Source organism: Crocodylus siamensis, chromosome 3, assembly GCF_052110815.1.
Source record: "Crocodylus siamensis isolate JL-2025a chromosome 3, ASM5211081v1, whole genome shotgun sequence".
Lineage (NCBI taxonomy): Eukaryota > Metazoa > Chordata > Crocodylia > Crocodylidae > Crocodylus > Crocodylus siamensis.
In genome coordinates this window covers 171,854,264-171,872,579 of record NC_143397.1, presented here as the reverse complement: position 1 = coordinate 171,872,579, position 18,316 = coordinate 171,854,264, and the positions used below count along the sequence as shown (strand labels likewise).

The 18,316-nt window shown below is 41.3% G+C and overlaps 1 protein-coding gene across 7 annotated transcripts in view; it reads left to right on the top strand.

Moving 5' to 3' along the window:
• Positions 1–17,675, top strand: part of NDC80 (NDC80 kinetochore complex component) — a 30,210-nt gene extending 12,535 nt beyond the window's left edge. For all 7 annotated transcript variants that reach the window (XM_090039752.1, XM_090039754.1, XM_090039758.1 and 4 more), the window contains 10 exons: positions 3,483–3,576; positions 4,502–4,608; positions 5,624–5,768; positions 6,050–6,255; positions 9,714–9,866; positions 11,159–11,248; positions 13,224–13,316; positions 15,435–15,565; positions 16,462–16,564; positions 16,960–17,675. In XM_090039752.1, the coding sequence (XP_089895878.1) occupies positions 3,483–3,576; positions 4,502–4,608; positions 5,624–5,768; positions 6,050–6,255; positions 9,714–9,866; positions 11,159–11,248; positions 13,224–13,316; positions 15,435–15,565; positions 16,462–16,564; positions 16,960–17,082 (1,245 nt within the window). In that variant the 3' untranslated portion in view covers positions 17,083–17,675. The remainder of the gene's footprint in view (positions 1–3,482; positions 3,577–4,501; positions 4,609–5,623; positions 5,769–6,049; positions 6,256–9,713; positions 9,867–11,158; positions 11,249–13,223; positions 13,317–15,434; positions 15,566–16,461; positions 16,565–16,959) is intronic.
• The last annotated feature ends 641 nt before the right edge of the window (positions 17,676–18,316 follow it).

Genomic DNA, 18,316 nt, shown 5'->3' with positions numbered 1-18,316 from the left:
GCATGCCTGCCTGCCCCCTGCACCTTGCTCCTTTTTCCTTTTGCTATAGCTCTGCTTGTCTGGGGCAGTCAGCAGCAGCACAGCCCTGACTCAGCCCCAGCCCAGTCTGGCCTGGGAGAGGCAGTGGCAGTTTGGCTCAGCCAGGCTTGGGCTGCAGAAGCCAAGGCTAGAGAATGTAACAGGGGAGGGGGCAGTTGGGAGGGAAGTGAGGTCAGGGGAGTGGGCACAGGTACAGGAGAGACAAGTGGTAGGAGAGAAGGCTGCAAATTTCCCCCCCTACTACCCCCAGCCATGTATACCCTCCCCTGTCAAACGAGCCACTCCAACCCAGGGCATGCAGCAGCTCAGCCTGCAGCCTGGGCCCAAGCTGAGCTGTGCCTTTGCCTCAGACCAATACTAAAATCCAAGATAAGAATTTTCCCTATGCTGTTGTGAGGGTCGGGGAGGACCTTGTCTTGGATTTGGGTAAACATGGTAATTCTTTGGTGGGGTGTGGGAGGGGTAGCTTGCTGGTTTTGTTTTCTTCTCTTGGCTAGGTCTCAAACATTCACTTATTTGCAACTTGAGTCTATTTGAATTGCAATGTGTCCCCAAAAGTGACTTTAAAAAAATCGATTAGCTGAAATTAGAGAGAAAATTCACAATGCTATTTACAGTTGCTTTTGAAAGAGATGCAGTCTAAGATCACTAATGCGTGAAAACCTGAAGGTGGTTTTTTTTTTTTTTCCCTGTTTTTAATTGCAGGAATTAGTTTCTGCAGTTTTAATATCTTAATGATGGGGGGGGGGGGGAGTGTTTTCACTTTTCTTAGGAATATAAAGCAAACACAGTGACAAAAATGGCAAATAATGTGCATGAGCTTGTATCTGTCTCTAAACTAGGAAAAGATAGTTAAGGAAAGGTCCTTAAGTAATCCAAGAGGTCCTTTCCCAATAATGTAAGATATGTTCTCAGTCTCAGGAGTGTTGAGTACATACATCACTCATTCTTTTAAAAATAGGCATGGCAGCACTTGCAGATCCCTGCAAACAAAGCCTGGGTCACACAGTGCCACATTTTTTCCAGCTGTGCCTGCAACTGGGCCACAGCCATGCTGGCTGCTGCTCCTGGCACTGTTGGTGGCAGGTGGGGGAACAGATGTGTGGCAGCCCCTGCTTGAGCCTCTCGACAAAGTATGCAGCAGGACCTGACCCGGCCTGGCCTGGAGCAGCGTGCTAACGTGCCTTTGCACAGGATTGGGAGGCACAGCTCCTGTGGAAAGGCATGATAGCTGCATAGCCTTGGTTGGGTTGGGCCGGTGGGGTGTATTTTCCACAAGGCTCAGGTGACGATGCATGGCTGTGGTGCCATGCCCACAACCGGCCACGGCACATCACTGCCTGAGCTTCGTGGAAAACATGCCCCACCAGCTTGACCCAACCCAGGCCACGCAGCTAGCATGCCTAAGCAAAAGAGCTGTGTGTCCTGGAGCTGCGCCTCCCGCTCCTGTGCAAAGGCATGTTGGCGCACTGTGCTGGACTGGGTCCTGCCATACACTTTCTCCCTGAACATAACACAGGTCGGCAGCGTTGCTGCCGTAGGCGGGACCCAGACTGATGCAACACCCAGTCCCTGTGAGAGAGACTCAAGCCAAAAAGCACAGGCAGCGCTGGTTCTGAGGTGGCCGGGGTCACGCCACACTGCTGGGGGATCTGACCACAGCAGGCCCTGAGCGTACAGTGGCTGCTGCTGCTGTGGAGAGGGGCTAGGGCCCTGTGGGGAGCAAAACCAAACATCAAAACATTCACATATTTCAAATTTATTTTAATATTATGATAGGGACATTGGCGGGCTTCCAAACTGCTTTAGAATTGTAAATATATCAATAAAACATTGCCCAACTGGTTGGTTGATCCTCTCTCTCTCTGATATAGTGGTCTTTTGTTTTAACTGTGGAAGAACATGGATTTTTGGGATATTTTTAAAGAGTGAATTTGGGAATTTTTTTATCGGGGAATTTGCAGTTTTTAAAAAGTGAACACCAGGATTCCTGCTAGTGAGGCAAGTAGCAGGTCCCAGACAGAAGAACCTGCTCAGGGCTGGCATGTGGGACCCAGCTGGAGGTGGCTGACCTCTTGGCCACGTGGGGCCAGGAGGACATGCTTTGATAGTTCAAAGCAAGCCACCACACTGAGAACATCTTCCAGGCGATAGCTGCCCAGATGGCAGGGCAGCCATACACATGGCAGTAATGCTGCACGAAGGCCAACTGTACAGCCACAGCCCACTGGTAGCTGGCTCAGAGGTGCAGATGCCTCTGCTGCAGCTGTGCAGTCCCCATCCGGGTCTGGCAGGTGTGCCGCCTTGGGGCTATGTGCTGTCACGGGTAGCAGCAGCCCCCACTGTCAGACTGCTGCAGTGGGTAGAGGGTGCAAGGAACTCTCAGTTAGGACTTGCAGCAGTCCAGCTGGTGCAAGAGGTAGTTCCCCAGATACCAATTGGCTGGGCCTCGGAAGCTCCTGAGCAACTTGCCAGGGCAGCTTTTTATACTGCTGAGGCCAGCACAGGTGCTGACCCCAGGTTATAGTTCCCCCCTGGCTGAAGATCCAGGAGGAGCTGGACGGGGTTATTTTCCCCCAAGTGGCACAAGTTGCCCCACACCGAAGTGCCTGTCTGGCCACGTGCACTGAGGTAGCAATCCCTAGCTCAAATTTGTGCCACTCCTATTTGAGCTGCTGCAAGTGCACGTCCCTGCATGTGTGGACATATCCTCTGTTCACTTTTCCTCCAAATGTTTCTTGCATGTATATGCTGACTGCTACTCCAATTTCTCTCCCTCTTCCACTGTAACTGCTCTTTACCCATTTTGGTCTAACTTGTCCTTCTCCCCATCATGTTCTGTGGAATCCTTATCCATCATGCCTTGATCCTGTTGTCACAACAGCTAACTTTATGCTTCCTGACTTCTTTCTTTCTTTGCCTCCAGTCCATGAAGAAGGTGGCTTTCAATTTTAAATCCTATCAGTTCTAACTTTTCTGAAAGTTGAACATTAAAACCTCATCTTCAAATTTCTGAATAGTTCTTCTACTTACTACTTTTTGTTTTTGCCTGCTGTCCATTTCAGTCTGCCTCTCACCAATCCCTTGGTTTTTCACATTTTCATCTTTGTACCTTCTTTCACACTATTCCCTGCGTTAAGAACAGCCTCTTTGCACCATTCTACTATCCTGTCTCATTCAAGCTAATGTAGAAACAACGAAAGAGGATGAACAGGAAATAGTAATGTTCTGAGATCTAGTTTTCCCTTGGTTGGCTGGCTGAAGTGTGAAGTGTCTTTTCTTTAGTTTTAAAATATTGGGGTCATGGTCTGGGCCCTGTCACTGTGCATTGTAAGATAGCACTTCATAATCAAGCCAGTAAAATGTTCCATTTACTGAGTGGAACTGTATGTCCAGGTTTTTCCATCTCTTGGCTCTTCCTGAAAGTTTACTTTTTTTTCCAGCTTTTCTTGGACTATACTGTAAAGTGCTATGAGCACTTTATGAAGGGTGGAGACACTTATGAAGAATTTGATGCAGAAGTGCAGTCAAAGCTAAGTAAGGTTTTCTGTTTCAGTTTTGGTTTTGTTTGTTTAATTTAGGTTGCCAGAAATTCTGTTAGTTAAAATAAAGCTGTTCCATGTAAAGTGACTAGTTTTTTCCATGTTTGGCGTGCTCATTTCACTGTCAGATTTGTTCCATTTACAGATAAAAGGTTGTTAGTTCCTTCTCCCCAACACCACTGCAAATAGCCATCATGCTTTCTGATGGTTTCCAGGAAACTGGCAGGTTGTAGTGCTGGCTTTACTGTTTCTATCTACTCCAGAAATCTAGTACAGAGCCTATAGAAACAAGGACAGCACTTTGTTTCTTGTGCTGTTTGTGTAAGAGACCTCAAATGAGGACCACCAGTCAGATTTGAAGTGGACTGCTGCTGGCAAGAAAACAAATTGGCAACAGTGTGAAAGCTTCAGAAAAGATAAGTGGGTAAATGTTCATCATAGGTAGAGAGCAAGGAAAGAGATGGCTGTATCTGCAGAGAAGTATGTGGGACAGAACAAGAATTAAAAGAACAGAAGGAGAGAATAAAACTACAGCTGCTCAGGTTTTTTTGTTCGTTTCTTTAATACAAGCACATACTAATAATGCAGAGATCATGCAACTGTCCACCATCAGAAGCTGGGAGAGGATGTCTGTCATGAAATGATTATTGTAATAGCATAGTATATATGACCAAAAAATTTAAAATGCTTGTTTCCTGGAATCTGTCACTCAGATCTCAGCTTCTGTTTGAATCTTATGTTTGCCTGAACAATTTTTAAATAATCCTTTTGTCCATCTCCTGTATTGTGTGATGAGCATTCTTATAGTTTTAGCTTCCATTTTAAGTTTTGTCAGAGAGACGGGTATCATTTGGTATGGATGTTGGTGTTCTAAGCTATTTAAAGACAATCTTTTGTTTCATTTCATTTTTGTTTTTCAGAGGATTTGTTTAATGCAGATGAATTCCAGGTGGAGGCTCTGGAAGCAGAAAACAAAAGATTAAATGAAGAGATTGCAAGACTGGAGAAAGAGAGAGAAAGTGAGCCAGTGAGTAAACATATCTGTATGAGCAATGCTAAGTTGTGCTTTAAGCTTTTGCTTTTAAAGGACTCTGAATTTTGTTTTCAGCACTCTGCTGCTTTTAATAAAAAAAAAAAAGACATTGATACACTAATAAGAATAGGGAACCAATAGAATCTAAACACTTCTTCCTGTTCCAGAATTCATAATCTAACTTGGCCTATGTATCATTTGTTCCAAAACCAGTGTAGTATAAAACATTTACTGAGGAATCTTCAGTCACAGTTTAGTATTATGCAGGTATTTTCACATAAGTTTAAGGATTTTGTATCATTCAAAATTTTAGCTAACAAAATTTCAAGCACTGTTTCTCCAGACTTCAGTGTAGGAACTAAGGAACTTCAAAAGAATTCATTACAATTAGTTTAGGGTAGGTTATCTAGGATTTCTTGTAGGGAAGAGTGTATGGGGCCAGTGAAAATGGTCCAGATGTTTTACCATTTCTGGGACAGTTTTGTTTGAAAAGTTAGTTTTGTTGCTGGTAAATTTTAAATTAATGTAGTGTCTGTTTAGGCAGGAATCTAAGAGTACTGCTTGCTATTCCAAATGTGCTGATTTTAAAAATTTCCTTGGTTTTCTACCTTCTCCCCGTTTTTGTTTTTTTAGTCTTACCAAACCATCAAATGTGAATTAGCTGAAGCAGAACTCTTTTACTACATATCTATACGATACATCTAATAATGTAACATTAGCCACTAGCATTGATTTGGACTCCTAGATGATACTATAATATAAGTAGATGTTGGAGGCTTTCAGAATGAAATGTTTATGCTTAAAAAAAAAAAAAAAAAAACAGCTTTAGATATATTTTGTTTTAAAATCAATTACACTACAGGTATCTAAAATGAGGGTGTTCAAATGGAAATCTCATGGAGCTCAAAGCTGTCCATAATCGCATTTTTTCTTATATAGTAGAACTAGTTATTTCTATAGATTAATTGAGATGGTAGTTGTTTCATTTGCCAATCCCCCTTCCCCACAGGATCGTTTAGTTTCACTACGAAAAGTGAAATCTTCTTTGCAAGCAGATGTTCAGAAATACCAGGCTTACATGGCTAATCTGGAGTCTCATGCAGCCGTCCTTGACCAGAAACTGAAAGGCATTAATGAGGAATTTGAAGCAGTAGGTAAGAAAACATGAGTCACAAATGCTGGACCAAGCTAATAAACAGCTGTCGTCTTGCTGTAAGAGACCATGTATACTGTCCACATCTCAAAGGGAGACTTTCCCAAATAAATGTGAAATAAAGATGTTATATGACTTGTAGCCACTCTGTACAATCTTGGCAAGGTGGACATGAATGATTACTTCCTGGGCTAAAATGTGCCTTACTTTTTTTTTTAAGTGCATAAACAAGGATTTTTCTCTTGTGGTCACAGTAATTTTAACAAATAGTTTTGTATTCAGAAATAAAAGTTGAAGCAATGAAGCAAGAAAATGCTCGCCTCCAGCACATATTTGAGAACCAAAAGTACTCAGTTGCAGACATTAAGAGAATAAATCACGAAAGAAGTGAGTTGCAGCAAACTATCAACAAACTGACTAAGGAGCTGGAAGCAGAACAACACCTGTTGTGGAATGAAGAGCTAAAATATGCTAGAGGCAAAGAGGCGGTATGTGAAACTGCTACTAGTTTGCAAGATGGTTGTCATTCTTAAAACTGAAATTAAAAACTCTATCCTAATGAATTCAACAGTATCGGGGATATTTTAGATGAAAAACCATAAAATAATACCATTTAGTATTCTTTTGAACCATTTTCCTCTGCCTTTACTACCTATTTTGTGTGTAGGGGAAGTGTCTTTTCATATAGTTATGCATCAAGAGTGAAAGAGGAAGAATATTGTACAGCTCTCAATCACTAATGTTAAAGCAGCAAATAAGTTAAGGTTAGCAGAGGCAAGGGTTTCTGAGGTTGATATCTTTTTATTGAACCAACAATATACCGTGTTTACTAAAAAATGTAAGATAACAATATGATGACTCTCTTTCCCCTCCCCCCTCCCCCCCATATATAGAATCTAATTATAGAAAACTTATAAATGTGTTTACAATTTTCCAGGTATAGAATGTGATTATTGGAGGTCTGCCTTTTTGAGTTTGTCCCTTTCCCACTGCTGCAGCAGGGAAAATTTTAAAATCTGGGGTCTAGGTAGCTCCCCAGCCTTCTTCCCGTTGTAGCCCCTTCCTGCCCCTTTTTATTGCTGGATACTGCTGTCCCTGAGTACATGGAAGTAAGGAGCGAATTAAAAAAAAAAAAGTGAACTTGACCTAAGCATATATGTAGTAATTTGAATATGGTACCCATAGATGTATGTCACCTAGAACTGATGCATTTTACGTTTTTTTTGAAACTACTGCAAGTTTTAGAACATGTACCCCACAAACATACCTTTTTTTAAGCAGCACTTTTTGTACCTACTTGTAGTACAAACTGTGCATGATATTAATCTAAAGCCAAAAGGCTCATGATTTACTATATATGTTCATTGGGCTGGGCTCCAGGAGAGTCAACAGCACTTCAAGCCATGGTGACCCCACAGCTCACTACTGCTCAGTTTGTGTGTGGCCCCCACTCATGACTGGCGCGTGTTCTTGTCATGAGCCCTAGGATCCTCCAAAAATGTATATGCAGATGAGGCACAGGGCAACCTGGTCTGGAGCAACCTCACAGAGGGTAGAGCCATACTAATTATAGGTTGAGAGAGGGGCTAACAGAGGGGTCTGAGCGAACTGGTTTAAGCCCCATTTGGTGATGTTTATCAGACATTTTAAAGCTGGTGAAGAAACAGGAATCATTAGAAATGAGAGCGAGAAAGGCACACCTCAGCTATGTGAGTGAAGAAGTTGAAATTTTCTAAGTTATGGTGAGCCACAACACTGAATAAAAGTGTCAGCTCTGAGGGGGGCTGTGTACAACGGGCACTTATTCAGATGGGCTAGATTAACTTATCCTTGTTTTAGCTTCCCATCACTTACCTGGCAGGGGGAAACACCATGTATCTAGGTCCAAGAAGTTAGTTTTTCTTAAACCCCTAGGGGATTACTGTTCTTCTGGCATGGCTTAATACCTGCTGAGGTGCTGGGGCTTAATGCCCATTTTATGGAAAAGGGAGGCTCCTTCCTAGCTTGCTCCTGCGGCTGTGTGGCTGAGGGCAAGTGAAACTTGGGAGCATCCAAACCCCAAGCCTCTGGGCTTAGGCCTGCTTGTAGGATGCCTGGCAAAGATGTTGAAACTACCTGAAGCCCCGGGTGGGGGGTGGAGGATGTTTGCTGGTGTTAGGGCCACTTATAGTTCTGGACCGACTCATAGATTTGGACTTAATTTGACTGATTTTGGGCTTGGAACACGAAAAATTTCTATAAAAATAAATAAGTAAATAAAAGTTTGTCATCACTGTGTGTTGCTCAATATGGGCCAAGTGTTTTATAAACATGCTCAGTGTTGAGTGTATAGTTGGTTTCCATTACTGAGCACATGCTGCTTTTGGCAGCAGTTTAATGAGGTTTCCTTGTATGTGAATTTAGCTGAGGGGCTTTTTTTTTCCCCCTTGCTGATTTTGGGGTGGGGAACCTCTTGTATTGGGATTTAATCAGGTTATTGGGAGGGATAGCAATAATCAAGCCTTTGAATGCAAGACCTTCTTCTTCCTCAGGTCAATGTCTTGCATTTGAAACCTTGCTTAACTCTAACTCTATCCCAACTATATGGTTGGGCCAGTAAAAGATATCATCCAAAAAAATGTTCCCCATGCACAATTTCTAGAGTATCATGACTACAACTTATACTATCATAAGGTTAGCAGCATGTTCGTAGAGCTAAATACTGCTGTTGCAATATAAATGATATCATTTCATCATCTTCACTAATTTTTAGGGTCAGATTCATTTCTTGCATCAGCTGAAAATTCAATTGTGGCTCTTGATATATCATTTTAAAATGGAAAGCTCAAAAGATCCCTTCTGATTTCCTATGTATTAATTTAAGTGTCACTTGCCTTCTAATTGTAAAACTTAGAGAAAAGAAAAGTTTAAAAAAAAGTGAGTTCTGGGCACCACACTCTAACAAGGACACACAAGCTTGAGAGAATCCGAAGAAGAGCCACCCATATATATCAATCTTAAAAGGCAAGCTATACAAGGAAAGGCTGAGGGATTTGGGACTCTTCAGCATGAGGAAAAGAAGGCAATGGGGACCTAGTAGCAGCTTACCACTACACTACAGGAGTACATCAAGGGCTTGATGAGCAACTGTTCACCAGGGCACCCTTGGGGAAAACCAGGAATAATAGCCACAAACTCCTGGAAGACTGATTTCAGGCTCAACATTAGGAAAAACTTCTTCACAGTCAAGGTGTCCAGACTGTAGAAAAAGCTCCCTCCAGAGGTGGTGCAATCCTCTTCAAGAGGAGGTGAGAGGGTCACTTTGCTGGGGTCATCTGACCCCCAGTTATCTTTCCTGTTTGGTGCAGGGAGCTGGACTCAATGATCTTCCAAGGTCCCTTCTGGCCTTACAATCTATGAATTGCATTAAGTGACTAGGTACACCTATTGAATACTCACACTTCATGAGTAAAAGAGGCCAGTAGAAAGGAAGGAGTTTAAACTACTGTATTTTCTTATATGCTACATGTAACTTTTTTTTTTCCTCAAAAACTAGCTGCTAGATATTGGAGCGAGTATTATTATAGAAAAGGGAATATGGTGAGATCAATCAATACCTGCCACTTACTGGGCAAAAGTAAAGCTTGCACACAATCCACAGGAGCAGAACAATGAGCAGGTAGGGAGCCAAGCATGCTGCTACTTGGAGCAGGTAATTAAAGAAAGATCTTTTGCATCATTCTTGCCTTTCAAAAATAAGGTGTTTATCTCACTTCAGGGCACATTTTATATGTGAGAGCACTCTTGCCTTTTATAAGTTATGAAAAGTTTTGTAGATTTTCTATCCAAATCTTAGAAAAGTCTGACAATAGCTATGGAGAAGTTGTAGCCAGAACAATGAAGGCTTGCCAAACTGATATATGCTTTAAATTTGTTCATTTGGGGCTTTTTTTTCTCTCCCAAACAGATTGAAACACAACTTGCAGAGTATCACAAGCTGGCTCGAAAGCTGAAACTTATCCCTGTAAGCGCAGAGAATTCCAAAGGCCTTGACTTTGAGATTAAGTTTAACCCTGAGGCAGGACCAAATTGTCTAGTCCAATACAGAACACAGATTAATGTAAGTGAGCACTGCTGCTTCTCTCACTGTCTCCGGTCTTGATCTCCTATGCTGACTCGGCTGCTATAGGTCTATTCTCATTAAATCGGGATCATCTTCAGGAACTCCTTCGCGCTTCTTCCCACAAGTCCCAGGTCTCCTGACTTAGGCCTCTTTTTAAGTGCCCTTTTCTAGGAATTAGGTATAGCTTCCCTCTTAACTCTACATTAAATCTTTGGGGGAAAGACTTTTTCCCTATCTTTCTCCATTCTGGAGGAATTAAATCAAAAAGAGGGCCCTCTGTTCCTCCTTCCCCTTTTTAAATCAAAATTATGGGAGAATTGCTCAGATTTCTTCTCCCTTCTCCAGAGTATGTTCTGCTGCTTTTTTTTCCTCACCAGCAGGACATGTCTAACCCTTTCCTTTATTGTAGTTGCCTCTGTTTCCTCCTGGGTCCCCACTCTTCCTGGAAGACTGGCTTGCTTTTTCTTTCCTGCTCTCCCTCTCTCCTCAGCTTGTGCCAGCTGTCCTTTTACGGGTGTAATTCCCCCTGGGCACAGCTCAGGCTTCTGCGAGGACAACCCTTGTGCCTGTTTACTTATCTTTCAGGGAGAGTGGGTTGATCGTGGCTCATGGCTTGTCCTGGTCCCAGAAAGCTCATGAGGGTCTGGCATGTATGTGCCCTTTGGGGATTCCCCCTCCCTGCCCCACCTCTCCTGCCGCCGCAGCATTTTATAATATTTCCTGCACCAGGGATGCCAAACACCAAGCTATTCTTGGCATCTTTTTTTTTTTAAACTTCTCACTTCCCTCTGGGCCAACTGGGGCCCATTTCCCAGAGTGTGTGTCCTTGTGCTCCCGGGACTGCCAGCAGCTGTTCCACACCTTCCACCCCCCCCCAGCACCCAAGATGCACTGCTCATCCAGGCCCGGACAGGTGTGTTCCTGGCCAGCATAGCCAGTCCTGCAGGAGCATAGCAGGGACTGGGACCCTATCCTTGCCACACATGGTAAGGTAAATAATCTAAATAAAAAGCACAGGAGGGAGTTTCCCTTCAAAGGGAGTGGCAGTGCAGACATCATTTTCAGTCTACTTTTTGGTATTAAAATGGCTTGTTTTAAAGTGTGTGTCATGTTGAACTTGGTTTCAAATTTTCCAGTTTTTCAGAGGTTTGAGTTGTGGTATTGTTTTAACTCTGCATAATAGGGATTATGTTTATTTCTAAACTTGTAAAGAAATTCTGGAGGTTCACTGGAATATGTTCTTGTTGTGGCATTTCCTTTTTTTTACATGGTTTTGCATTCTATGACAGGCTCCTCTTATGGAACTCATAAACCAAACTGAAGAAGAAATCAGACAAGCTACCCACCAGAAAATGGGTTTGGAAGATACCTTGGAACAGGTGCATCATGTATACTTTTTACAGTGGTTCTCAACTTTTAGACTTGGGGGTACCCTTTGGAAAGTGCCAGCTCTTGGTTTTCAATTGTTTTTTGGAGAACTGAAAAAGAAGAGTAATTCTTCTGTTACTCTTATTAATTTGGACCATATCAGGGCACAATATTTTTAATACTATGGATTTCTATTTGAAATCTCTGTTTTATCGTGAGTCCTATTTGCACACTTAACAGTATTAACATTACACGGTACCTTTTGAAGAGATCTTAAAGTACCTTAGCATGCTGTATCATTCTGCAGAATCACTGGTTTTATAGTATCTTGAAGTTTTCAGCATTAAGTTTAAACTGTCTACACTTAATCAGTGACAGACTAATAAAAGCATTTTGTGGGATCAGGGCTGTCCAGCTTCTGTGGGCTGTCAGTTGTTGGACAGCCTACAGATGATGATGGATAACTCTTTTTTTAACTTTTTGTATTTTATTTTTTAAGTAAAATGGGCTGTCCCACACTTCTCACTAGCCTAACAGTCACTGGTTTGTTTAACATCGCTACATTTCGAAGCAGAATTAAGTCCAGGAGGGATTTGAAAGAGAACAATGGATTAGACTAGAAAAAGTATTGCAAGGTTGGGAGTAGTATAGGAAAAAACTGCAGGTATAGCTGGGTAAAGCTGAGAAAAGGATCGATTGCCTTCTGACCTTTCTGAGAGAAACAACGTATTGCTGAGTGTACTGTTACTACAAGTTCTTTAAGTTATTTATTATTAGTTTGTACATGAAAAGTTTGATCTAATTTTTTTGCATACTAAACTATCTGTTCCATTTCTAGTAAATAAATAAATAGTAAGAATATTCAGAGTTATTATAGACATCTTGAATGCAGTTTGAAACATTTCAGTTGTCACTTTTTTTTTTTTTTTTAAAATACGGATTTGTGTAATTAATAAGGCTTTTTAAGATCTTGTTGGACTTCTTGGATAAGCTGTGTGGGTAGGTATCAAGTTTATTCTAATCTCATTTTCTGCAGGGACATTCCATATTTTCTCTGTTAGTGGAGGGTTTTTTTTGCCTATGAAAACACAGTTAGAGATTTATGGACTTTAAATTTTCTTGTATTAAATATGTAAAAACGTTCAGATTCTACATGGCAGTCAGGAATCTATGAATATCCAGACTGGTGCTATCTTCTGTAGCACCAAAACATTTTTCTGTCTTTACTGTTGCAAAAACAAACTGGCTCCACGTGTTTCACAATTGTTAATATAGTATAGCCTCATAAATCTAGAACTCAATAATCCAGCACATCAGGAAGCAGCAGCAGCTGCGGGAAGCCAGAAGCAGCAGAGGGGGAAGCAGCAGCTGGTCCTGGAGCAACAGGGGAGAAAGCTTGCACACAGTAGCTGTTACCACCATCCAGCACTGTACGCCACTGCTTTGCATGCGACCGCTGCTCCAGGACTGGCTGCCACTACTTCTCCCCAGCTCTGTAACCAGCCACCACTCCGCTTTCAAAAATCCAAATTTTGAAATTTCTGTCAAGTGCTCAGTTCCAAGCATGCCAGATTTATGAGGTTATACAGTGTGAGCAAATTGCAAAACATGCCAGTCTCAAAAAAGGAGGGGTGGGGGGGCTTTAATGACCTTAAGAAAGGACTCTTCAGTCTCATCAGTTATCTGACTAAGAATGAGGCAGCAAATATGTGAAGCTTGTTAGGCACCTGTTTTGGTTAACAAAAGGGTACTGTATATAACATTTAGCTTTTGAGTTCAGTATCAACTTGGGGTAAGGATAAATGTAGTGGCTTCAAAAGAGGAAGGAAAAGCTGCCACTTGAGCTCACAGCAGCTTTATGCTGTACCTGTTATGTGATCCTGTAGTGATGCAAGTGGGGCATGTTGCTCCACCTCAAGCCAGCATATGAAGCAGACTTGTTAGTTTTTTTGTGGGGAGGGTTTTGACCACATTTTATACTTCCAGGTGAACACGATGGTTGTGGAAAAGAAAAGCAGTGTAAAAGTATTGAAGGAAGAAGCACAAAAGCTAGATGACCTTTATCATCAGAAACTTAAGGTAAGCATTATTTTTATAAAGCAAATATGTTATTCGCACTGACAATCTACATTCTGGGTGACCTTTTTGAGCTGTAGTACTGCCATATCCATAAGAAAACTAGGACATAACTGAGAGTAAGCACCTGAGAGCCTTGATCTAACATTCAGTAGGGCAGTTTATTGCCAGCCTAAGCCATTTTCAAGGGACCCTAGGCCAAGCTGCAGAAGTATGGCTAAGCGGAAGACACCCCCCCCCAAGCTGTGACAACTAGCTTGGTCAGCAGAGTAGAGGAAGCCATCCATATGTTTAGCTAACACAGCAATGAGATGTAGTTATAATGTTTCCTTTCAGGCCTTGTGCTTTTGTATAAGGGAAGACCGTATGTTAAAGAATCCAAATACACTATATCATAGCTTAAAATAGTAGTAGTGATTGCTGTAACCAAATGTATCAGATGTTATTTTGCTATAATATAGAGAGAGTTTTGCTGAAATCATTTGTAAAAACAAAACACCCTTGTCAGAAAAGACAATAAACTAAGGTAAAGAAGAAACAGGACAGTGTTGAAGAGCATTCCACAATGGGAAAGTTGAAAGGAAATAAGGAAACCCTTCCTTTTACTTTCCCAAGCACATTAATCCCAACTAGTTGACACCTTCCAAGTCCACAAGAGAACTGGACTGAACCAGATCCAAAAGTTTCAGTGAAACAAACTTTAATAAAACCAGGTCGGGAGTCAATCATTTATTAGAATCCGCCATCTATAAATGAGGTGTAGATTAGGGAGAAATTTGGAGAACTTGTCAAATTCAAGGCCTGCTGCTAGTCTGCGTATTACACTTCTCCCACCTCTCATGTGTCCCCAGCTGGTATAGGTGAAAATCTGTTGTGCTGTCATGTGTAGCCAGACTTTGGGACAAATAGAGGTTTTGAAGTGAAAGCAAATAAAAGGTCAGGGTGTATAGATGTGTTTTGTCTTTTATCAGTAGCCAACCCATATGGTTACCTATAATCTAGGTAACAAGCTCCAGTTCCCACTTTCCCTTATGCTTCAGTACCACTTTATGTCATTTATGCATATGTTGACTATTATAGCATCACCAGTGGTGTTATGGTTCATGGTGGAGGGGCTTCATGGTTAAATTTCTCTTTGGAATAAGAGTGCCCCTTCCACTGGCTACTGACTTGTCCTCCTAACATCATCTTTGCTGTATGGGGGCCTGTGGCGTTCTGTAGCAAGCCTTCCTCCATCTCTTATTGTTCTGAGAATTATTTTGACACCTGATATTTGAAAAATCATTTTTTCTCTTAAGTTAGTGTTAACACTAGAAACAGGTTCTGCATGACTTGCTAATTAGTGCACTGCTTAGGTTGCTGAAGGCTATTGAACTAGTCTGTTGGCACAAATGCATCTGAAACTTAGCTACTAATATAAGCTGTGCATGATCCATGCTATTGAGGTAATTCAGTGAAATACCCAGCAACTGCAAGGTTGGTTATAATAAGATTTAATTCATATAACCCTTCTATACACTTCTTAAAGTACTATGCAACGTTAAAGAGATGTTATCAATTTCCACCAGTTTTTTTGAGCAAAGGTCTGATAAAGCTTCTAAACTTAAAAGATTATAAATCAGAGTTTGGTTGGGGTTTTTTTGTGGGTTTTCCAGCCAGTCTTCCTGAATACAGTTATTTGGTAACATCCCTTATTGGACCATCAATATTATGACCCTACTGAATGTAGAAAGTCATTCTGTAGGAAAGTGAAATACTTTTAAAAATTTAAATTATGGTTTAAAAATTGGTAGAAATATTCCAGTTGTTGTAAGAAGGGTAAATAAACTCCAAATAACCTAAACGGGTGATGGTAACAGACTTGGAACATCCGGCATATTGAAAGGGAGGTTTGCAGGAACAAGCTTAGAAAGGTGAAGTGCAGGTAATACTCAATACTACAACAGAACCCCGCAAATGGTTTTTATATTTTTCTACCACACCAATGCATTTTGGAATAACAAGTATGTATGGTTTAATAATTTTCCTGTAAGTATCAGTCATAAATTGAAAACATTGTTCAGTCAGTTAGGTTAATATTTCTATTTTTCCTTCTAATTTTTCATCTGCTGTTTATTTCAGGAAGCTGAAGAAGAGGAGAAAAAATGTGCAAATGAGTTGGAATTGTTAGAGAAGCATAAACACTTGCTTGAGAGTGGAGTCAATGAAGGTTTTAGTGAAGCCATGAATGAACTTCATGATGTTCAGCGGCAGTAAGTCTCTAATGACTTCTTGATCTGGCTTTCAAGATTTACTGGGTAGGTCAGGGGTTGGCAACATTTTCCAGTGGAATAGGGCTGGAATGAACCTGCTCAGGTCAGAGGCAGGCGCACACTAATACCCAGCTGCTGTCACTTGGTGCATGGCACAGTGAAAGCCCCCTTCTGCTTAAGCCATTGTCAGCAGACTGGCAGAGATTCCCCCCCCCCCCCCAATCTGGAGTCCCAGATAGCTGGCCGCAACACGGCACAGAGAGGAGCCCCTACTGCCAAAACCATGGCTCTGAGGGCCAGATCCAAAGGTTTTCAGCCATAGGTTGCTGACCCCTGGGATAGGTTGTGTGTTTTAAGTTCTAACACATTTAGTTGCTTCTTTCTTGTAAAAAATTTCTCAAATCGGATAGTGAACAGGTACCAAATTCATTCAATTTTTTTGAGCTAGACTTGATATCATTTCTGTAAACTTAAAGCTCTGGAGTCTTTTTCATTGATTGATAAATATTCTGTAAAACACTTATTGTTTCTTTATAGCCATGCTCATTCTATTTCCAAGCACTTTCAGAACATGTATCTGTTTCTAATAGAATAGAGAAGTTAAACTCATTTGGCCCCTTGGCCTTATGTTTGACACTGCTGTAGTAGAGTTTGAGGATCCAGCAGAGGACCATATGAGTTCCATACTACATGCCCAAAAAATCAGGAAGGTTATACTTCATCTCATTTTCCTACTGATCCTTTATTTTTAATTGACCAGATTAATGGTCATTATTTTGCAAATGTATGTACTAAACAAGTTTCAATCCGATTTGAAATGAATTATACTATGAAAACTTTCCAGCAATCTTCCTGTCCTTTAACCATAGCAAAGTGACTGTGCTGTTTAACTTTAGATACCAGGTTGTTATGCAGATGACAACAGAAGAGAGCAGAAAAGTGGGTGATAACTTGAACCGTCTGTTGGAAGTAATTACAACTCATTTAGTATCAGTGGAGGTATGTCATAATTACTACTATTTTACAGTGGAAATCCTTCTGCACATGACACTTTAAAAAAAAAAAAAAAGATAGCTGCATCCATATCAAATGTATGTGTATTAAAATTTTTAAATATCAAACGGTACTTGTAGTCAGGCTAACCAGAACTTAGGAGCTTTGATAAAATAAAGTTGTTTAGTACAGATCAAAGACAACAGTTGAGTATGTAATAGTAATATCTTGTCAGGTCTGGTTTTCTACCTTCTAAATCTTCTGCAAGAACAAGGTGGTTAAAAACACTTCAATGCTAGAAAGTGAAATTCAAACGTGTGCAATTGCAGATCCCTAAACTTAAGCAGAGGCCATGGTTACATTTCTGAATATGTAACTAATTTACTGTAACTCCCTTCTAGAAATACCTTGGGGAACAGAAAGCAAAAGTTGATAGAGACTTTGAAGAATTTGCATCTGAAAATCTGCTGGCAAACTTGAGAGAGATCCTAGACAACTATAGGAAGAAGGCTGATGCTCTGTAACTCTCAAAAGGAGAAAAGTGAACTTTTTGTGCTGTGGCGCTCTAGAGGCATCTATCTTTGAACATAAGCATTGCCTGTTTAACTTCATTTTGTCATCTGTATCAGTGTTAATTTTTTTAGGGACATTTTTAAACCTACTTAGTTTCTATTTCAGTCTTTAATCTACGCATAATTCTGTAAACCATTAATAAAATTGTATGAAGTTTCAGTTCAGTCTTTGTCAATTTATGCTACTGTACAGGTGCCTCTGTAAAGACATGATCCTTGCAATTTACTTTTGATTTCTATGTAATAATGGATGATGTTCAAGTCATTTTGTGCTTCTCTAGGAACAGTCAGTAGAAAGGACAGAATGTGCACTTTGCAAAAAGACCCAAAATACTACTGGAGCTGCTTGTCTCACCTCCAGGTATAATACAGGGTCACCACCAACTGGAAAATCTGCCACCTGAGAACTGTAAACCTGCTAATGTTGATGAAATAGTAATAATAATAAGATTACTACTAGTAATAATGAATGAGAACTTTTCTTTCCTCCTTTTTATTTTGCACATATATAACAGTATTTGTATATAATCAAACTTTCCCCGCTGGCTGGGAAACTGGCTCCGTGGTCAGACCCAGAAGGTTGTAATCGATGGCAGTCACTCATCATGGTGCCCTGTGACCAGTGGGGTCCCTCAAGGCTCTGTCCTTGGACCCATCCTGTTCAACATCTTCATTAATGATGTGGACATTGGAGTCAGGAGTGGACTGGCCAAGTTCGCCAATGACACCAAACTTTGGGGCAAAGCATCCACACCAGAAGATAGGCGGGTGATCCAGGCTGACCTGGACAAGCTCAGCAAATGGGCAGACGAGAACCTGATGGTGTTTAACATCGAAAAATGCAAGGTTCTCCACCTTGGGAGGAAAAACCTGCAGCATCCTTATAGGCTCGGCAGTGCTACGTTGGATAGCACTACAGAAGACTTGGGGGTCCTCATTCACCACAAGATGAACATGAGCCTGCAATGCGATGCTGCGGCTAGTAAAGTGACCAAAACGCTGGCGTGCATCCATAGATGCTTCTTGAGCAAATCCCGGGACGTCATTCTCCCCTTGTACTTGGCCTTGGTGAGGCTGCAGCTGGAGTACTGCGTCCAGTTTTGGGCTCCACAATTCAAAAGGGATGTGGAGAAGCTTGAGAGCCACGCGCATGATCAGAGGTCAGGAAAACAGATCTTACGATGAT